Source organism: Crocuta crocuta, unplaced genomic scaffold, assembly GCF_008692635.1.
Source record: "Crocuta crocuta isolate KB4526 unplaced genomic scaffold, BGI_CrCroc_1.0 scaffold52, whole genome shotgun sequence".
Classification (NCBI taxonomy): domain Eukaryota; kingdom Metazoa; phylum Chordata; class Mammalia; order Carnivora; family Hyaenidae; genus Crocuta; species Crocuta crocuta.
The window spans coordinates 158,326-180,758 of NW_027528617.1; the positions used below are offsets into that span (position 1 = coordinate 158,326).

Here is a 22,433-nt window from a genome sequence, read left to right on the forward strand (position 1 = left end):
CCCCCCTGAATATTTTGACACATTATTTCCCTTTACATCTTAACATTCAGTATATATTTCTTAAGTACGGGGACATTCTCTAACATAACCACAGTGCAGTTATCAATATCAGAAAATTTAACACTGATATAATCTGAGCCAATCCACAGTCATAATCAAAGTTCATCAATTAACCCAAAATGTCCTTCTGAGCTATTTTTTCTCAGTCCAATATCCAGTCTGGATTCATTTAATGTTATACCTTTTTAGATTCCTTCAAACTGGAACAGTCCCTTAGCCTTTCTTTGCCTTTCATAACCTTGATATTTTTGGAGAGTACAGGACAGTTATTTTGAGAATGTCCCTCAATGTTAGTTTATCTGACTTTCCTCATGATTTAAAAATGCAAGTAAAGCATTTTTTTTGTCAGGAATTTCACAAAAGTGGTGCTGTGTCCCTCTCAGGAAATCCTATCAGGAGACAGATTACGTTGGCTTGTACTATTATTAATGTCACTGTCATTGATCACTTGCTTAAGGTGGTACTCAATAGTTTCTCCACTATAAAGTTACAATTTATGTTTGTAAGTAATTTTGAGAGAGATTCTTTGAAAGCATTCAGATACTCCTTTCCTCATCAAACTATCACCCATATGTTTTGGCATTCACTGACGATTTTCTAAAGCCATCATGCCTCCTAAAACCACGAATAGGCAATCTACTGTGAAAAAAAAAATCTACATCTATATTGATAGATACAGTGTAAGGCGTCATGGATTCTTATTTCAGTCAATGGGTTATAATTTGATTATTTATTTTGACATTCTAATTCCCCTAGATTTGACCATGGTCAAATTGAGTCCACTCAAGTGAGCCTCTATGTCCTTTTGACTTGCTCCCATGATTTTTTGAGACCTTCCTCACTTTTGGGCAAAGCGAAGATGTTCCAGGATCGTCTTGGACTTTTCCTGACTCATCACTGGAATCGGCCATTTCTCTAAGGAGTCTTAGTTCCTTTTAGGGGAGAGTGGTACTTAGAATGCATCATGTGGGCACTGGTTGTGCTTATTGGCTACAAGCTTGTCAGGGCTTCTACTTCAGCTCAGCAGACAGAACTAGGAAATATATGTCTCAGTTTGTAATTTTATATCCATCTACCTATATCTTCACCAAAAATATCACTGAATTTATACCAAACCAGCAATTATAATGTAATATGGAGGGCACATTCTAGTCTTTCCCCTTTCCAAACTATAACTCTCTTCCCCAACAGTGAGAAACCTGCTTTCCATTATCTTCATTTTTTTCATTTGCTCAAGCCATTAGAATAGAGAAGGTTGTTTCTGAATTGCTAACCCATACTACTAGAAAATACAAACTTACTTACTAGAACTTAGTATTCATTTAAAATTATTGTTAGGGAAAATGTTCATATGTTAAACACACAAATCTAATGGACACAATTCAATACATTTTTCACAAATGCATACAACTTAGTTACCCATATTCCTAATAAGATAAAGATTTTTTTTTTTCCAATCATCCCAGAAAGTGTCCTCCCTCAGTCAACAGTCTCCCAAAAGACAGCCACTTTTCTGGTTTTATTTTTTACAGATTAGTTTTCTTGGCTGAGTTCTTAACAAGTAATTATTATATCTAGAGGGGGTCTTTTTTAAAAGAAATTAAGTATATTCATTTCTTACATATGGACGTGGACCTGTGCATATTATCTTTTGGATAAATGTACTTATGTATACATTATGTATGATTTATGTATATATTACATCCTTGAACCAAAATGAAATGCAGACTCTTACTACGGCCTCTGCTGACCAGCCGAACTTCTTTGGCCCCATCCCTCTGGTTTGGTGGACACGTTTCAGCCACATAGGACACCTTTCAGGTCCTCAACCATGTCAAGTTCTTTTCCACTCTAGAGACTGTGCACTTGCTGTTTCCTCTGCTAGGATACACTTTTCTTATGCTTCCCCTGCCTGGCTTTTTCTCATCATTCAGATCTCTGCAAACCATTATCTACTTCAAGAGATTGTCTCTGACTATTTTACATAACAGCGCTCACAATTTTCCTAGGTTTCTCTGTCACTTCCCCTGTTTTATTTTTTATATACCTCTTATCACTCTCCTTATGTGCTTATTTAGTCTTTGTTATTCCCTCAGCACCTAGAATAATAATAATGCCTGGCAAATGTGTTTGTGTGAGTAAGGGGGTGGGGGGAGAGGGCAAGGGTGCGTTGGGTAAGGAGTGTAGAGGGAAAGGGTTTGATGAATATTGGATGAATGAATGATCTAATACTTATCTTGGTATTCTTTATGATATACCTGAAGGACAAAATAATTTCCTTACCCAGATTATGTCAATATTTCTGCACTCCCCTTTTATACTTTTTACTTTGCTTACTCTTCTAATGAGCAAATGTATATTTTACTGTGATATAACTACCTGTAGAAAGTATATATTCATTGATTTTTTTGAGCAGTTACTGAGAAAAAATATTATTTCCACTTTGAAATGATGGAGGGGCACCTGGGTGGCTCAGTCAGTTAGGCATCCAACTTTGGCTCAGGTCATGATCTCATAGTTTGTGGGTTTGAGCCCCACATTGGGCTCTGTGCTGACAGCTCAGAGCCTGAAGCCTGTTTCAGATTCTGTCTCCCTCTCTCTCTGCCCCTCCCCTGCTCATGCTGTCTCTCTCTCTCACTCTCTCTCTCTCAGAAATAAATAAAACATTAAAAAAAATTGAAATGATGGAAATATTAAACATTAGCATTATAATTTACACAAGCATTTGCCTAGTTAGAGCCATAAAAAAAAATGCTGTCTCTTTTCAAAAGCGGGCTTTCAACCTGGTCAAAGTTTATTTCACCTGGGAGGTTACTCAGAGCACTGCCTTTGCATGGAAATGAAATTGGAGTCTGTCCCTGGTGCAACATAAATAAGAAAGAATGTGCCATGAGGGACAGGAGCTGGGGACTCTGGAAGATACTCCTCTGCTCTGTGACAGGACACAGCTGTTCACTCTCAGAAGGACAGTTAGAAACAAGTCCTTGAGTTTGGCTTTGTGTTTATCTATTTGCTGCTTGACGGTTTTCGGGTGGAAAAAGTGATAACTCATAATTGGATTTATTTTTGCTTATCTATAGTTCACAGATTTTTAGTTATGGCACCAAAATACCAAACGATTCATACAAAATATCTGAAGCTGTGTCCAGATTATCATTTAGTTATTAACCTAAATATTCCAAGAAAGACTCTGACAACTATTTGATAGTTTTCTGGATGGAAGGTCAGTTTAAGACCTGCAATATAATTATATAGTAGTTATAAATACATGCGGTTGTAATTACATAGTTGACTTTTTCTATAGGAATAGAAACACAGGGGCTGTCAGAAGAGGTGACATGTATTTTGTTTGTGTGCTTGTGTCTCAGGAGCATAGCAGCCACTGATCATGAACCAACAGATGCCAGGAAATCCTTCCCTTGTTTTGATGAGCCCAACAAAAAGGCAACCTATACGATATCCATCACCCACCCCAAAGAATATAAGGCACTTTCAAATATGCCAGTGGAGGTAAGTACTTCCAAATTTTTTTGTTTGTTTCTGCAGGTCATCTGTTTACAATAGCCGGTAAATAATTTTATTTGCTATGAGAGAACCCAATGCATTCTAAAATTAAATGTGTCTGCATAGTTCATTTAGAGGCTTGGGAATGCATCTGGCATCCTCCTTTCTTTGAGTTCTAGAAGTCTTTAACCTGACATATCCTGCTCTAGTCAAAAAGCCATGGTTGGGTTCCAAGCAAGAGTGAATACAGTTGAGCCTCAGCAGCTGGGCTCTGCTTAACTGAATGAACCCCCTAGTCATGACAGACTAACAGCAAATTCATGGAATTAGAGACTAAAAAATACTCCTGGGCCTGGCCACTGTTCTTGGTTTTCAGTTGAATAGAAGTGTAGTGTTTAAGATCGAGCTGCTGCAAAATACCATCACTTAAATATTGGAGTATAGAAGCCACTTCCAGAGAACCCCATGCCCATAGATTTTCTAGTGAACAAGCAGTGCTCATGAAATGTTAAAAAAAGAAAACAGGCTCTAGTAAGTTCTGTCTGTGTAATAACTGGCATGAGACTTTTTCCTCCATTACTGCTCCTCAACCACAGAATAGGGTAACACAGCTAACTAAGGCTGGGGATTATTGTACCTTACACATAGAATAAATGCGCATATATTGACAGTCAAAGGGTCAGGCTCATCCTTAGATATAATTGTCCTCTAACTAATACCAGAAAAAACCCTGCTTGAATTATACCTCCCATCTTTCTGATCCACTATCTGAAATGTCATCATTGAAATTCCTCCCCCTTAATGAAATATTCCTCAGAAAAGCAAGAACAAGGTAAAACCAACAAAAGCTTTATGAGGGTTCAAAAGTACATTGTTGTCAGCTATCCATGCCTCACAGTGTGAATTAGTTGATCAATTTGTTTTCTCCTGGTGTCAGGCAGCTGAGCAGTTGAGTTTTGACAGGAGAAGAAAGAGGAAACAACAAACTTAAAGTCTGGCACACGGGTCCAGAAGGCTGGGGCAGGGTAAAAGACCCTTTGAATGTTCAGTCTAGATGGGGGAAGGCAGGTGGGAGGAGAAAGGATGCAAACCTTACCTACTTCTGCTTCAGACCTCTCAGAGGGCCTCTTTATTTTGCAGAGTATATTCCTCACCGCTTACTACTTCCAGACAATCATCCTGAAAGGAGGACATTCTAGGTTATTAGGAGATCAAAACTAATACCACTAGTTCTTACTGGTAATAGTTACTAGTGTAACTTTGCCAGCGTTCAGATACTTCTCTACAAGCACTTGCACTCACATGCTCGCTTGTCAGTGAGGCATCGATTCTAGCCCAACCTTCCTCACTTTGTCTCCTTTGAAAGCTTCCCACTGCAGTGAATTATTGTGTGTCTACAAAGCACATGGGAATATTTAAACAGTGGGTAGCATGAGGAGGGCAAGGATACGTGGATGAAGTATTGGGCCTGGTGACTGGTGAAGAGGAAGGTAAAGCTGGCATGGGCAGAAAACCAGACAGATGGAGTCAGTAGTGGCATCAGTAATGAAATCCTTCTCTCTGTCCATGATAATCAAGGCAGTGACTTTAGTGACAATACCTTGGGTCTTTGATGTAGACACCAGAGATGGAAATGAGAACCCAGCATCCTGCTATTGCCCCCCCCCCTCCCGAACAAACATTTGCTTCCTGTGTGGGAGGCATTGGGCACTAGCCTATTCTTCCCTGATGGATCTGCTATCCCCTCAAATATTATTATTGGGATTGTATATTTAATGGAGAAAGACAAATGAATTCTTGCATCCTAGTCAAACTTGTACTTTCCCTGAGAAACCTCATACAGTGCATAGTTCAATCACTCTTTCACAGGACTAAAAATGAATGCTATTTCCATCAGGCTTTTTCAGTATCACCATTCAGGGGTAAAAAGAAGTTTTACCCCTAAGCTTTGACAAAGGACTCCTGACTAAAAATCCAGGTTTGGAGGAATCATTTGTTTGTCTTGTCTATGACTGATCTTTTGATAAATAAAAGATTATCTTTTGTTTTCAATAGAAAGAAGAGTCGGTGGACAATAAATGGAATAAAACAACTTTCAAGAAGTCTGTCCCTATGAGCACCTACCTGGTGTGCTTTGCTATACATCAATTTGACCATGTTGACAGAATATCAAAAAAGGGAGTACCTGTGAGTCCCATTATATTTTTTAAAATTTCCTACCTGGGCATTTGTGACTAATTTTCTATTTTTTAAATGTTTGTTTGCTTTTTCCCCACATAACACACGAGGGAAGTGCATTAGTCATCAGAGTCTGTGAGCTTGCTGATAGATGCACTGAAAAAGTAGAAAATCATAAGCTGAAAGGACACATGTGAAAAATAAACACGACAGACATAGGAATAAATAGTTTCGAATTCTTTTAAAGGGAGAATTTACTACAAATCTAAAATAGCTCCCAAGTATATCAGCACACGTATATTAAAATATTTGAGCATGCCCAATTTAGTGAAGCGGTTGAGTATATGTGTTTAGGTGGGGACCTGAATGGAGATCAGAGAGGGAGGAAGAAACCACAGGAAGAGGAATATTCTTCAAAGCTTGCGATGCCATTCCTATATGTAATTCAAAATGAGACAACAACAAAGTGCCAAAAAGCATATTTTTAAAGTGTAAGAGATAAGTAAGCTTTTAAAAGTTAAGATGAGTAATTCAATAATTTTCTTTTGAAAACACAAATACTTCTACCTAATTATTCTTCTCATTCTAGAGGCTTCCATTTTGCTCATGCCTTAAACACTTGCTAAATCCATCTTTTGGTTAATCCACCTCTGTGTGATATATTATAATCTTTGCAATATAACTTTATAAGGAAAAAATCATCACTCCTATTTTACAGATGAGAGAATTGAAACTTAGTATGTTTAAGTAATTTGCTCAAGATCACTCGACTAGCAAGTGGTGGATACTGTACACTGCTAAACCTTCCGAAATATGATATTCTGAAAATATCTTTACCTCTTCACCAATCACTAGAGAGAAAGAATGAATTCCTTTATTTCCTGTGAAACTATCTCCTAAGGAAATTTACCTTAATGTTCGTATAGTAGGAGTTGAGCATGGTTTCCAGCACGTTGCCTTTACTGTAACCAAATTGTAGCAAATGAGGGAATATCGTAACACCTTTTCAAAGGGGCTGTATATTATGATGACTTTTGTCATCCCTTACCACATGTGTTGCTTTGATGTGACCTTCAGTCATGGTAGAGAGCACTGCGGGGGGCTAATAGATAATATTGGGTGTAAAAAAAAGAAATGCTGCTGGAAAGAGGAAATTGTTTTTTCTTTTTTTTCATTATTTTTTTAATGTTTATTTATCTTTGAGACAGAGAGAGACAGAGCACAAATGGAGAAGGGGCAGAGAGAGAGGGAGACAGAATCCGAAGCAGGCTCCAGGCTCTGAGCTCTCAGCACAGAGCCTGATACAGGGCTTGAACCCACAAGCCGTGAGATCATGACTTGAGCCGAAGTCAGATGCTTAACCAACAGAGCCACCCAGGCACCCCTGAAATTGCCTTTTCTATATTGTGCTGAATGTCCTTGCTGGCACTCCTCCTGCTTAATATAGAGGTGAAAGCATTAGTCCAGCTTGCTTTTTCTTATAGACTCCTCGCAGTCAAAGAATTTTCATCTGCAGGTGCTTTCTTCATCACCTGCAATTCAGTTGCATGAATGTTTTTCATCATGTGCAGATGTTTTCTACACCATTTTTTTTTAACTTAATGATTGTGTTTGGGGCAAGGTTTTTATTTTGGGTGAAAATGCCAAGGCAAAGCAGAAAGCTTAAACAATTCACAATTCTCTCTGCCCCTCCTCCACTCACACACACACACACACACACACACACACACACTCTCTCTCTCTCTCTCTCTCTCTTTCTCTCTCTCTTTCTCTCTCTCTCCCTCCCTCCCTCAAAAATAAATAAGTGTTTTAAAANTAATTCTCTCTGCCCCTCCTCCACTCACACACACACACACACACTCTCTCTCTCTCTCTCTCTCTCTTTCTCTCTCTCTTTCTCTCTCTCTCCCTCCCTCCCTCAAAAATAAATAAGTGTTTTAAAAATAACTTAAAAAAAGAAAAAGAAAATGCAGCCAACTCATCAGCAACTGACCATGTACTTGGAGTTATTTCCTATAGTGGCAGTGAGTTTCTGTTTCCAATGCACCTGGTCCTCTGACCAACGATATTTATTTTTAAGGTGTTGCTAGTGGGTGATGAGTCATCAGAGCTTATACCAGTTAGTTAGCAGAGCTCTAATGATGCATTTTGTATAAATGTTTTAGATGACATAATGGAAAATATAATTTGGCATAAGATCCCAATGTCCTTTGAGTGGTAAATATTTCTTCAATATCAGAGCTGATTGCATAATATTCTTTTGTAAATTTGGTAGAGTTTTCACCATTTGGGTGGGAAATGAATATTGTCATAATATATTCCTTTCTGATCATCTATTTGCTAAAAAGATAAACAGAAAGCTATAATCTCTTTGGACACTTCCTAGAGACTCTGGGTCAGGAGAATTCAGTGAAAGTGCAATGTGGAGCTAAACAAAGCAGGGGCCCTTCCCTCTACCCTGTCTACAGAGAAGGCATGCCGTCAGATTTTTCCCTCCTGAAAAACCTGGTAATGCTGTTTTCTACAAAAGGTAAACAGAACCCTTACTAGAGAACTTGGCAAGACATCCAGTGTGAATGTCAGTTTATGGTAAATTCTGCCTCATTGGCATTTGAGAGGTTCCCTGCCTGGCTTTTCCTACCCACTCACTCTAAATTGAAATCTAACAGTTAACACTCAAGCACAAATGCCCCACTGTAATCTCCCATTCTAGAAAGAATTAAAGGGAAACTGACCTACTTAAATATATTTAAATGGAAATGTAAACCGGCCTCAGTACTATATTCTTAGAGCTGAACAGACAACTTACGATAAACAGGCATCTGAGGGAAACAAACAAGAAAAAAGAGAAAATCCAAGGCAAATAAACAGAAAAACACAGTTGGACCAATAGTAATAATTGGGGAAGCTACAGAGAATTCCAAAAATAGCCATAAAAAATTAAACTTTCAGATCTATACAACCTTTAATTACTACTTTCAGATTCAAGAAGATGTGATCACCATAAAATAGAAACAGAAAGCTATGAGAAAACAATCAGAAATCAGTAGTCCAATTTTAAAATAAAACATGATTTCCAAAGCATAATCTGGTTCTGACCCCCCAGGAACCCATTACTAATTACCAATAAGCTTCTGGCTTCAGTTCCCACCAACTGCTTTATATTTTTATCAAGTTCATTTATAAACAATATTTATATTGTTTAAAGTTCTAGTATGTCTTGTGGGTTTTCCATTTTTACATTGCATCTATCATTTCAGTATGTGAGGGTACATCAAGTTTTTAATTTACTGTACCATCTTCACCCAAAGTCCCTATATTTCTATTTCAGTTTTTTAAAAAATGAAACTAGGTAGCTTTTGTGTAATACAACACTTTCAGTAGAAAGTTCGTGAATCCAAAGATACTTTGCTTCTGACAGTATTATTCTGGTACATTAATCACTTGCTATTCGTAGTCAGATTATATTGTGCAATCAAGAATCAGTTGTACCCTGATTAAACTCTCTTGGGTACATTCACCATTCTGGCAATAATTCCTTTATATCAGTAAACATAGAATCCAGACATTATGCTTAAAATGTCCTTGTCTATCGTGAGAAAAAATTGAAATAGAGGATTCATCCCCCAAAAAATTTGTTAAGAAGAAAGCTGAGTTTGGAAGGTAGCTCAAAAGACTTTTAACTTTGTAGATTTCCTTTATTGAATATTATTTACATTACATTTTGATTCAGCCCTGAAAAAATAAAATTTAGCAATAATTGAGGCTAGCCACTGATGGAAAGACTTTTTACAACTTTCCTGAGGCCTTTTTCACTTTTGTTTGATTGTTTGTCTCAGGGTTTTAAAGTCAATAAAATCTTCAGGTATTTATCCAAAGAAANTTGCTCATCCCAACAAATGTCCTTAATGCCCATCACCAGTTTAGCCCACCCACCCCCAGCCACCTCCCCTTCAGCAACCCTCAGGTTGTTCTCTGTATTTAAGGGTCCCTTATGGTTTACCTCCTTCTCTGTTTGTATCTTATTTTTCCTTCCCTTTCTCTATGTTTATCTGTTTTCTTCCTTTTCTTTTTTTTTTTTTTAACGTTTTCTTTATTTCTGAGAGAGGGAGACAGCGTGAGAAGGGGAGGGTCAGAGAGAGAGGGAGACACAGAATCTGAAACAGGCTCCAGGCTCTGAGCTAGCTGTCGGCACAGAGTCTGATGATGGGACGTGGACCTATGAACCATGAGATCATGACCTGAGCCGAAGTCGGCCGCCCAACCAATTGAGCCACCCAGGTGCCCCTCATCTATTTTATTTCTTAAATTCCACATTTGAGTGAAATCAAATAGTATTTGTCTTTCTCTGACTTGTTTTGCTTAACATAATACATTCTAGTTCCATCTGCAAATGGCAAGATATCATTCTTCTTGATGGCTGAGTAATATTACACATCTTTATCCATTCATCAGTTGATGGACCTTTGGGCTTTTTCCATAATTTGGCTATTATTGATAGGGCTTCTATAAGCATTGGGGTGCATGTAACCCTTCAAATAAATACCTCGTAGTACAATTGCTGGGTTATGGGGTAGCTCTATTCTGAATTTTTTGAGGAACCTCCATCCTTCTCCAGAGTGGCTGTACCAGTTTGCATTCTCACCAGCAGTGTAAAAGTGTTATCCTTTCTCTGCATCCTTGCCAACATCTACTGTTTCCTAAGTAGTTGACTTTAGCTATTCTGACAGGTGTGAGGTGGTATCTCATTGTTTTGATTTGTATTTCCCTAATGATGAGGGATGTTGAGCATTTTTTCATGTGTCTGTTGGCCATGTGGATGTCTTCTTTGGAAAAGTGTCTATTCATGTCTTCTGCCCATTTCTTCACTGGATTATTTTTTGGGGGTATAAAGTTTGATGAGTTCTTTATAGATTTTGGGTCCTAGCCCTTTATCTGAGAGGTCATTTGCAAATATCTTCTCCCATTTTGTAGGCTGCCTTTTAGTTTTGTTGTTTTCTTTGCTGTGCAGAAGCTTTTTATCTTGATGAAGTTCCAACAGTTCATTTTTGCTTTTGTTTCCCTTGCCTCCAAAGACATGTCTAGTAATAAGTTGCTGTGGCCAAGGTCAAAGAAGTTGTTACCTATTTTCTCCTCCAGGATTTTGATGGTTTCCTGTATTACATTTAGGCCTTTCATCCATTTTGAGTTTATTTTTGTGTATGGTATAAGATAGTGGTCCAGTTTTAGTCTTCTGCATGTCACTGTCCAGTTTTCCCAGCACCATTTGCTGAAGAGACTGTCTTTTTCCATTGCATTGCAGCATTATTTTACAATAGCCAAGATATGTGAACAACTTAAGTGTCCATTGATGGATGATTGCATAAATACACACACACACACACACACACAGAAATATTCTTGAGTGTCTGACTTCAGCTCAAGTCATGATCTCATGGCTTGTGAGTTGGAATCCTGTGTCTGGCTCTGTGCTGACAGCTCAGAGCTTGGAGCCTGCTTCAGATTCTGTCTCCCTCTCTCTCTACCCCTCCCTGCTCGCACTCTGTTTCTCTCTGTCTCTCAAAAATAAGTAAACATTAAAAAAAGGAAAAAGGAAAATTACCTATCTTACCATATATAAAATCATTCTAAGTTATTAGTTTTGTGATGGCATTTGAAGTACATTTGACCTATGACCTCAGTAACTTTGCCAGAATTTTTAGCTTTGTACTAGCCTTTCAGGAACCAAATTCAGGACAAATTAAATGGTAAGAGTGATCCTGTTCCTGAGAAACAGTAAGTTCTAATTAGGACTTGGATTTCTTTGGGGTTTGGACCTCTGTCTTTTGTATAGAGGGATGTGCAAAAAGGAGCAGTTACTTTGCTGGATATTATTTCAACTCTAGTCAAATTCTTCTTGGCTTTCATGATCAGAGGGAAAAAGTTGAGGGGGACTACTCACTAAGAGAGGCTGGTAAAACCCATTTAATTAGATTTATACTATAACTATATTAGTTTGATTAACTCAGTAAAAGAGATTGTATTGTGCCTGCTTCCAAAATGTTACAGGATGATTCCTGAATAGAATTATACCTTTGAATGAATCCTTCCTATTGCCTATGTCTTCTCGCTTGTGACTTGGTCCATTGTTTGTCTGGATTAGAAAGACTGAAGGCAGAAAAATACGTGTAAGATGGATTTTTTAAAAAATAAACTTTATTTTTTAGAGCAGTTTGGTTTTATGCCATGGATTTTAATTTATGCATTTTCCTACATGGAAATAGTCTTCTTAGAAAGAAGTTGCATTGGTTTAACACTCATATATTTTTAAACTTCTTATTTTGAAATAATTTTGATTTACAGGTATTGCAATGACACAATAGAGTTCTCATATAATGTTCACCCAGCTTCCTCCAAAGTTAACGTCTGACAAAACCATTTATCATACATTCATCAAAACTAAGATATTAGTATTTGTGTAAAACTATTAATTCGGCTACAGACTTTATTTCAGTTTTGTCAGTTTTTCCACTAATGTGTTTTTTTCTGTTCCAGATCCAATATATGATACCACAGCGTATTTAGTCATGATGTCTCCTTAATTTTGTCTAATCTGTGACATTTTCTCAGTCTTTCCTTGTTTTTAATGATCTGGGTACTTTCGAAGAGTATTGGTCAGATATTTTGTACAACATCCCTCAATTTGAATTTATCTGAGGTTTTCTCATTATTAGAGAGGGGTTTTGGATTTGGAGGGGAAACACCTCAGAGAGAAGGTACCTTTCTCATTAGATCATATCAGGGGGCACATGCTATCAACACAACTTACTGCTGGTGATGCGAACTTTGATCATTTAGTTCAGGTGATATCTGCTAGGTTTCTCTAGTATAAATTACTATTTTTCTTTTCCAAATTCTATCTGTTATAAGTGATCACTAAGTATGGCCCATTCCCAAGAGGAAAGGGATTAAGCTTCACTTCCTGGAGGGAGGACTATCAAAAAAATTTATAGACATACGTTATAGCCACCTCAGCAATTAATAAGTAAATACAGGGAGAGATAATTAGAGGTTATGTACATATCCTATGTCTCCTTAAACCTTTGACCACTCATTGTCATATTCACCAGTGGATCTTGCCTGTAGCCATTCTCATTCTAATGACAATTTTCTACCTCAGAGCTATTTTTGACAAATTTTTATTATTTTAAAAAGACTTTTTTTTTTTTTTTGCTGTGGCTTTGTAAAGTTTTCAGAATGAGTTTAATTTCAACAACATTTTTATGCGCTTTTTAAAAAGAATTCATTCCTTTACTGGAAGGGCTAATCTAAATTAATGGCTCTTAATCTTCCCCCAAAAGAATGTATTTAATCCAGGAAGCCATAGAAGATTGCTAATGATTCGCATTCTTTACTTAAATTTACAAAAAGCTAAGCATAATGGTAATTAAAAAATACAAAATTGAATGAGGTAAGTTAGACTTTTTTAATGTTTGGGTTTTTGTTTTCAAAGAATTCTGCACTAATTATAACCATCAGGCACCAAACAACTTACATTTTGACTCAAATGAAAAGCAAGCTGCCAACAAATTCTTCATGTAACCTAAGAGACAGTGCTGGGTTGCTTCTCAGACAGCACCTCACAGCAGCTGAGTTCTAAACTCAACATTCTGGACACATCTGAACCTGCAAAGCCGTAGCAGAAAAATAGTTCTTAGTCATCCAAACATTGAGACAACGTTTTGTGTATTTATAATAATTTATCCATGGGGAAGGGGCAAGCTAAAATTTAGGAAGAATGCCCCACATTCCTGGGATCAGACAGCCTCAAACTAAACTTAAAACACCCTGATGTATCATATTCCCTTCTGCCAAGCATTCCTGTACCACAACTCTGCCTACTGCTGGAAGAACATTTAGGAGAGCACAGACTTACGCAACTAAACAAACGCATTGATGGCGTATAGAGTGACACCAACTATGTACCTTCAGTAGGCATTTATGGAATTAAAAACAAACAGAGAATTATTTACCCTTTCTTACCCTGGCTACCTCTGCAATGATAATGAAAGAAAGGGTTTCTTCAATCAGGGTGTTTTATTAGCCTTTTTTGAGCCCCTACCACATGCCCAAAGAGTTTGCTAAGCCCTGAAGGGAATGAAATATGCTAAGATAACTATGCTTCAATTGAGATTATGAAATAAGTGGTCACCACTGTCCAGTGTCACCCAAGTGTGTTTTCAGGTAAAGATCTCACCCTCTGTGTGAGGTGTCCTGTAAGGGTCCTGGGCTCTGTAAAGGGATATACCTACATGGAACAGTTCAGATAAGACTCTATGAAACCTCTGGAGATGAACAGGTGTTAATTTAGCTGGATGATGGACAGTAGAAAGGCAGGCTCTTGTTAACAGTTCAAGTACATTTAATTTATACAACATAAATAATAGAAAAGGCATTATTAATTATGCTGGGACAAGACATGTAAACAGATAAGAAACAAACTTACATGTTGGGGCAAACCTGGATGTATGGTCACCTTTTTCAATAGAAAACACTCAACAAAGACAATAAGGACGTGGACCCTAGGGCACAGCTGACCCGCAGTGCTGTCAGGTGGTGATCTTGCAGGCATTGGCTCTGCTTCTGACCAGGGTGGTGGTGAGAGCGGTGACTCATAGTTCATCCAAGCTGATGCCTCTCTGGTCACATGCTCTTCTAAGCTCAGTGCCTCCATCTCAGAGCCTAAGGCGTGCTTCCAGAGTCTTGCCCCATCAACCTCACTATCCCTCTCCTGGCACAAGTAACTCATGTAGTTTTTTGAGAGAAAGCTGTTTGGACCTTCCTCTGTTCTCATTCCAGTCTATTGTCACAGCATAAATTCTGTGGTTTGCTTTATTTCTTGGCCTTCTGCTTTTTTTTTCTAAAAAGTCTTTCTTTCTTTCTTTCTTTCTTTCTTTCTTTCTTGCTTTCTTGCTTTCTTGCTTTCTTGCTTTCTTGCTTTCTTCCTTCCTTCCTTCCTTCCTTCCTTCCTTCCTTCCTTCCTTCCTTCCTTCCTATTATCTATCTCTCTATCTCTCTCTATTTAGAGAGCATGATCAGGCGAGGGGCAGAGAGAGAGAATCCCAAGCAGGCTCTGTGCTGTCAGCACAGAGCCTGATGCCAGGTTTGATCTCACAAACAGTGAAATAGTGACCTGAGCTAAAATCAAGAGTCAGATACTTAACCTTAGCCACCTGAGCCACCCAGCAGTCCCTAAAAGCCTTTCTAACCAAACTTTTGCAAGTCATAAGGTTTTGGCTTTCAAATTTCTCGTGTGGGCATGAAAAGCCCATTTTGGGAGTAAAAAATGCTTTACTTTCCCCCCACTTGTATTCTCTTAATGTTCCTAATGGTATTGTGGATATTGCTCATATATAAGGAAGTACGGACAAAGAAAATCACAGAGGTTAATAATTCAATATATTATCTGCAATGATACCAGTGTTCTCAATGGGACGCATAAAACTGTTACGTGTCAAGTACTGCTTTACATACTAGCTTATTTTATGCTCACAATCACATGAGTTAAGTGCTGTTGTTTATCTCTATTTTGCAGCAAGGGAGAGTCAGGTTTCATTCTTAGGATACAGAAAGAGGCAGTATGATATAGTAAAGACCAAACTGGGCTGAATCCTAGTGTCAGTTTCACCCTCATCTTTATTGGTCTCATGTACACAATGAGAAAGTTTCTTTTTAAAACCCTTCAAACTGGAAAATCTGATGTAGAGATCTACAGTTCTCTGAAACCATGTGGCTAGTTGTATATTAACATTGACTTGTGAAGGTTATATGTTACAAATACTGCATATTTGAGTAACTACAACAGGATCGGGGGCAGCACCTTACAATTAAAGAATAATATTCCTGCAGCAGTGTTTTTGTGGTGAGAAAGATAAAGATTATAAAAAAGCCCATTTGTTCAGGTCAGAGGAATCTGCAAAATTAGTTTGCTCTGAACACATAAAAAGCTTTATATTTTTGGAACTCTTTGGATTTTGTCATTGTGAAAACTGGAGAAGTGAAACTTGTCAGTGATCCAAAATGTTATATTTTATTATTGCTCATAGTGCCAGCTTTATAGAATTGATGCATAGAGGGATACACTGCATGGAAAGTGCTTCTCACATTACTTAGAAATTTTAAAGTACTCTGTGGGACTAATGATTAATCATAATTATGACAGATAAAGGAAATGACAGCAACCAATCAGGTTCCTAATTCTCATGGATGTAAATTCCTTCTCTCAAATTCCTGGAGGAACTTGAATAAAAGGGACAATATTAAGAACTCCAAAAGCCTTCTTTACAGGTGGTTCCCATATGATAAGAGAAAAGTAACAACAAAAACAATAAAGCAGGTGTGTTACCCCTTCCAAAAGAATAACCAGCTGAATATATGCATTGGAAAGCACAGACTTTAAATCTGACACCAGCTCCATAGATTCAGTGCTTTGAGATACAACTCATGGTATCCAACAGTGGTATATCCAAGTCATTTAATTTACCTAGGGAGCTTGTTACCTCTAAAAACTAAATACATGCATACAAATTAGGTTCTTAAAGCCTTACAAACTTTGTGTTTATACATAAGATTATAAAGCTTGTATATAAACTTGATATTTGACTTTTAATAGAGTCCTTGACTAATAAAACATATATGACTCTTTTAGAAGCCAAGAAGAAAGACTATACATGAATCAATTCTTCCTCATTCCAAACTGTTTCAATATTGCCAGTTATGTGCTTGAAAACGTCAAATTATCTCAGTAAAGCAAACACATAAAGTAGGAAGATGGCAATTATTACAAGTGACGACAATTCAGGGGTAATTTCCTGAACTTTGTCATGGACAGAAGTACTGAGGCTTAGCTGATGGTGGAGGAATTCTAGCCACCTTTACTAAAGCCCACAGAAAGGAGTGGGAGATCAGATGGACCATAAGCTGAAGACGAGGTCAGAGAGCAGGAAAGACTCAGCAGAGGACAAGTGAAGGCAGCAGCAGAGGGAAGAATGCTTAAATCACCAAATCTGAACTTAACAGATGACCTCCTATGAAATGGATGCCACATGAAAGATTTTGAAGCTTCAAATAACACACAATGTTGGCAGTTGGTAGAGTCTTCTAGAATATGTTTATTCTATATAGCAGTTAGGGCACACTTGTAGATAAACTTTGGTTGGTTATGTTACACAAGATTAATGTCTGAATCTATATATTCTGTGATCGCTTAGAGCTCAGTTCATCAGAGCAATGGTCCTAAAATATGATCAATGACTCTTCAAAATAAGAGTCATGGATCCCATGTGATCTTCAGACTGGTTAGACTATAACGACAGAACACACCTCTGTGGGCTTAAGTTTCTTAGAGACAAAAAAGGAAAGGACTGCTTTCATTTTGATTGAATTTACATTAATATCAGTCTGCCAACAGAAATCTAGAGTGAGAAAAACCAGAATATGTTGTCTTACAAGCATTGTGCTTAAAGGGAGTCAATCAATTAGCATGGGAAAGAAGATCTGGTAGAAAAAGCAGAGTCTTTCTCCCCCCCCCCCCTTTTTCCCCCTGNACTATTATCTCTCCTTCCTCTTAACTCACAACGGTGTGAGTCTAGGGACTCAGTGTTATTACTTCTTCCTTTTTCTCCCTCTTTCTCAACCCTCTTTCATTGTTCAAACATTATGGATGGCACAAAAGCAGTGTGTAGATAACAGTGGAGGAAGTCAGGATGGAACTACCTTCCTGAAGTTTTTTAATGAGAATAGATGTGAATATTTCTGTGTACAATGCGGCTATCCTATCTAGTCATGATGGTTTTGATTTCATAGGGGGCAATTACCTTCGTTCTGTATAGTGGCCACCAACTGGATCCTTAGTTTCACTTAACTTCTTGGAAAATGCATGTCATTGTTTAAGTAGAAAAAGAGAACAGTGAGAAAATGTATCACCTCTCCTGGCAACTGAAACAACAAAAACAAACCTCAAAGGATGTTGGGATGATAGTTGAATGACTAGTGTTGCCTTTAGAGATGCAGATGAACACATCCTTACTTTTGCAAATAAAGCAAGGATGTCAATGACCCAGTGGATATGGGAACAGTGAGCCAGCACTAGTAATTTCAGGGATGCTCTTTTAGTACTTGTCCTTTATTTACTTCTTAAAAAATGTTTATTTATTTTGAGAGAGCATGCATGCACATGAGCAGGGGAGGGGTGGAGAGAAGGGGAGAGAGAAAATCCCAAGCAGGCTCTGAGTCATCAGCACAGAGCTTGATGCGGGACTCAATCCCACTAACCGTATGGTCATGACCTAAGCCAAAATCAAGGGTTGAATACTTTACTGACCAAGCTACCCAGGCACTTCAGTACTTGTCCATTAAATTATTGGATCTTCCCACTGATTTTCACATCTAAGGAAAAATGGCTCAAGATGTGTGCCTAAAAGGATACCAAAACCAGCAATGCTTTTGGACTTATTATTCCTTATTAGGGAAGAAAGTAGGCATAATTTCTCTTTTTTCCTTTTTTAAAATTATGAGTCACCTGTTCCAGTTAGGTAGATGGGGTTGGATTTACCAAATGGCTGCATATTTTGCTTCACTTGAGGGATTTGAATCAGGTCGTAAGTCCAGCAAGTACACTTCACTTGAATTCCTCACAGTTATTTTTAAAAGACTTCTTTAGAGCAGTCTTAAGTTTACAATTAAATTGAAGGGCAGTTATGAAGATTTTACATGTACATCCTGCCCCCACATATGTGTAGCCTCCCCCATTATAACCATTACTCCTCCAAATAGTAATTTCTTTCTTTTTTTATTTTTATGAAAGATGAACCTACATTGACACATCATAATATCCAAAATCCATAGTTTACCTTAGGTTTCATTCTTGGCATTGTACATTCTATGGATTTGGACAAATGTATAATGTTATTTTTGTATCGTTATTATATCATACAGATTACTTTCACTGCCCTAAAAATCCTCTGTGGTCCCTTCATTCAGATTTCCTTCTTCCTCCACCTCCCAACCCTAGCAACTACGGATCTCTTTAATGTCTCCATAGTTTTGACTCTTCCAAAATTAATATCATTGGAGTGATACAGTATGAGGCCTTTTCAGACTGGCTTCTTTCAGTTAGGATTATGTATTTAAGATTTCTCCCTGTCTTTTCATGGCTTGAGAGCTTATTTCTTTTTAGCACAGAGTAATATTCCATTGTCTGGGTGGACCACAGCTTAGCTATTTATCTACTGAATGACATCTTGGTGCTTCCAAGTGTTGGGAATTATGAGCAAAGCTGCTATAAACATTTACGTGCAGGTATTTGTTGGACATGTTTTAAAATCTTTACGTAAATATAAAGGAGCACAATTGCTGGATCATATAGTAAGGGTATATTTCGTTTTTTAAGAAACTGCCAAATTGGCTTCCAAACTGGCTGTACCATTTAGCATCCCCAGCAGTGATGTATGGGAGCTCCATATCCTTGCTAGCATTTATTGTTGTCAGTGTTCCAGATTACGGCATTAGTGGGGGTGTGTGGTAGTACCTTATCGTTGCATCTCCTTGATGACATATGATGGGGAGCATCTTTTCGTGTACACGTTTGCCATCTCTGTCTCTTCATTGATGAGGTGTTCATTAAGGTCTTTGGCCCATGTTTTAATCAGGTTTCTTTTCTTCTTGTTGAGTTTTAAGAGTTCTTTGTGTGTGTTGGGTAACAGTCCTTTATCGGATGTTTCTCTTGCAAATATTTTCTCCCAGTCTGTGGTTTGTCTTCTTATTCTCTTGACATTGTCTTTCACAGAGTGGAAGTTTTTAATGAAGTCCAAAATATCAATTATATCTTTCATAGATCAGGCTTTTGGTGTTGCAAGAAGTTATCTTCATACCCAAGGTCATCTAAGTTTTCTCCTATGTTATCTTCTAGGAGTTTTACAGTTTTGCAATTTACATTTAGGTCTGCAATCCCTCTTAAGGTCATTTTTGTGAAGGGTGTAAGGTCAGTATCTAAATTCATTTTTTTGCACGTGAGGTTCAGTTGTTCCAGCACCATTGGTTGAAAACACTATCTTTGTTCCATTGTATTGCCTTTGCTTCCTTGTCAAAGATCATTTAACATTTTTATTGGGTCTATTTCTGGGCCCTCTATTGTGTTGTACTGATCTATTTGTCTATTATTTTGCTAATATCACATCATCTTGATTAATGTAGCTTTATAGTAAGTCTTTAAGTCAGGTGGTATCAATCCTCCAACTTAGTTTTTCTCCTTCAGTATTGTGTTGGCTATTCTGGGTCATACATGCTTGAAACTGGGGAGTAAAAAGTCTACACTTGGATTTGATTTATAAACCATGTCATAGGCACACAAATAGAGAATTGATGTAGTTTGTTAAGATTCCTCCCTCTCAGAAAATTTTGAATCACTATATTTTAGACTCTGAGAGTCAAATAGTTAAAGTATCAAAAGGATAATTTGGGCAGTAATGGATAGAATAGTACAAGCAAAAATAAAGTATCTAAGGGCTTCTTTAGATGAGAAAATCACATGACTCGTTTCCTCAAAGGCAGGGTATACAAAGAGAGAGAGAGAGAGGAAGGAAGGAAGGAAGGAAGGAAGGAAGGGAGGGAGGAAGGGAGGAAGGGAGGAAGAAATTGATAGAAAAATAGGTAGAGGCATAGATATTAAGAATATATATTCTAAGTGGAAAAAAGTAATAACATTTTTAAAATGTATTGGACCCTATGCCAGTTATTGTGACTTACATTATTTCTAGTTATTGAAATTACTCAGAGTGTTATGCAGTATTATTTCCTTCATGCATCAGCCTTGGAGATGAGAAGTGATTTGTTCAAAACCACTCAGAACTGGGATTCAAATAAGTCTCTACCTGGCTCCAAAGCTCACCTTCCTTCCACTGTGTTATATGTCATAGTTTTTGTGTGTTTTGTCAAACAAAGAATAATTTTCACTGAATTTTTGTGTTTTGTTTAATAGCTCACTATATATGTCCAACCAGAGCAAAAGCACACAGCCGAATATGCTGCAAACATAACTAAAATTGTGTTTGATTATTTTGAAGAATACTTTGCAATGGATTATGCTCTTCCTAAATTAGGTGAGACTCGTTTTTCATTTTCTAATTTTTAATATTGCCTTTGCTTTCACCTAAGTTATTTCCTCCAGTTTTAGCATTTTTAGTTCATAGTCACCCCTTAGTCTTTTTATTATATGCTTAAAATATGTGTCTAATATTTATTAGATCCTAAAATATGCATTTTGGATTACTTCAAGAATAACGTCCTTACTTACTCTGTTCTTCCCTGTTAAATGCATAGACTTTTACTTCCAAATAAGGATTAAAGTATTGTGTGGAACTGCACATGTTGATAATAATGGAGCCAGAAATAGCAACCTAAATTAGTTGATTTCAAAATCATTACCATTGCACTAGCCTACACTGCACCTCTCCCATCAATGAACTGATAACTAAAAGGGATAAATGATGCTTTCGGAGTCCCATGTGCTTCTAGTCCTTCCATTGTACAAAACTAATTCTGGATTCTCCAGCAGTTAAAATGAAACAACACACTGGTGCTCCTTTCATAAATATACATACATATATATATATATTTTTTAAATTTTTAATGTTTATTTTTGATAGAGAGACAGAGTGTGAGCAGGGGAGGGGCACAGAGAGAGGGAGATACAGATTCTGAAGCAGCCTCCAGGCTCCGAGCTGTCAGCACAGAGTCCGACGTAGGGCTTGAACCCACGAACTACGAGATCATAACCTGAGCTGAAGTCGGACAACCAACCAACTGAGCCATCCAGGCACCCCAGTATATATTTTTTCTAACTGGGGGGGCGGGCATGTTTTCTTTTTAAAATAAAAATAGGGCTGTAATCAAAATGGTATGGATATGACCAATAGCAAAAATGCTTTATTAGTAAAGCTTGAGTGGTTTAGCAAAGACTTTAAATAAAACACCCATGTAGATGTCTGTAGGAATAAAATGAAGGCAACAAGAAAACTAACCCAAAATTGATTTCTCTATTTTGGTTTATGCCTCTATTTTAACAAATTATCAGTGCAAAGTGACTGGGAAGCCAGATTCTCTGCACTGGAATAGCTGTGGCTCTGAGCAACTTTGTAGATGCTCCGTTTTCTCTTCAATGGCATCAGCTGCCGACGATTACAGAAAGAGACAGGAAGAGACACAACTTTTCATCAAAATCAGAATAATATTTTTAAAGTGTTAAGCACATCAATTTAAAAGTCTCTTCTCTCTTTATGTCACCTGTAACACCCAGGATAAAGTGGAAAGTGGAGCTCTTAGAAATTTATTCTCTCTTCTCGTTTTCTCTTCCTCATTCTTCCTTATTCCTTCTTTATACTTTAAAACGCGTTTTTAGCCCCTTCTGAATTAACTCTTTTTTTTTTAAATATTTTTATTTATTTCTAGGAGAGAGAGAGAGAGACAGCATGAGCAGGGGAGGGTAAGAGAGAGAGGGAGACACAGACTCTGAAATAGGCTCCAGGCTCTGAGCTGGCAGTCAGCACAGAGCCGGATGCGGGGCTCGAACCCACGAACTGCGAGATCATGACCTAAGCGAAAGTCGGACGCCCAACCGACTAAGCCACCCAGGCGCCCCATGAATTAACTCTTTC

General features: G+C 37.7%; 1 protein-coding gene and 1 long non-coding RNA gene across 3 annotated transcripts in view; one reads left to right on the plus strand and one right to left on the minus strand.

Moving 5' to 3' along the window:
* The window catches only part of LOC144224158 (uncharacterized), a 24,246-nt gene extending 10,917 nt beyond the window's left edge, over positions 1–13,329 (minus strand). The window contains exons 1-3 of the long non-coding RNA XR_013332969.1: positions 13,277–13,329; positions 11,815–11,889; positions 4,661–4,743 (exon numbers count right to left, since the gene is read on the minus strand). This is a non-coding gene — a long non-coding RNA (uncharacterized LOC144224158). The remainder of the gene's footprint in view (positions 1–4,660; positions 4,744–11,814; positions 11,890–13,276) is intronic.
* Positions 1–22,433, plus strand: part of ENPEP (glutamyl aminopeptidase) — an 84,035-nt gene that overhangs the window by 9,293 nt on the left and 52,309 nt on the right. For both annotated transcript variants that reach the window (XM_077755003.1, XM_077755004.1), the window contains exons 2-4: positions 3,429–3,570; positions 5,620–5,751; positions 20,759–20,879. In XM_077755003.1, coding sequence (XP_077611129.1) covers positions 3,429–3,570; positions 5,620–5,751; positions 20,759–20,879 — 395 coding nt within the window. The remainder of the gene's footprint in view (positions 1–3,428; positions 3,571–5,619; positions 5,752–20,758; positions 20,880–22,433) is intronic.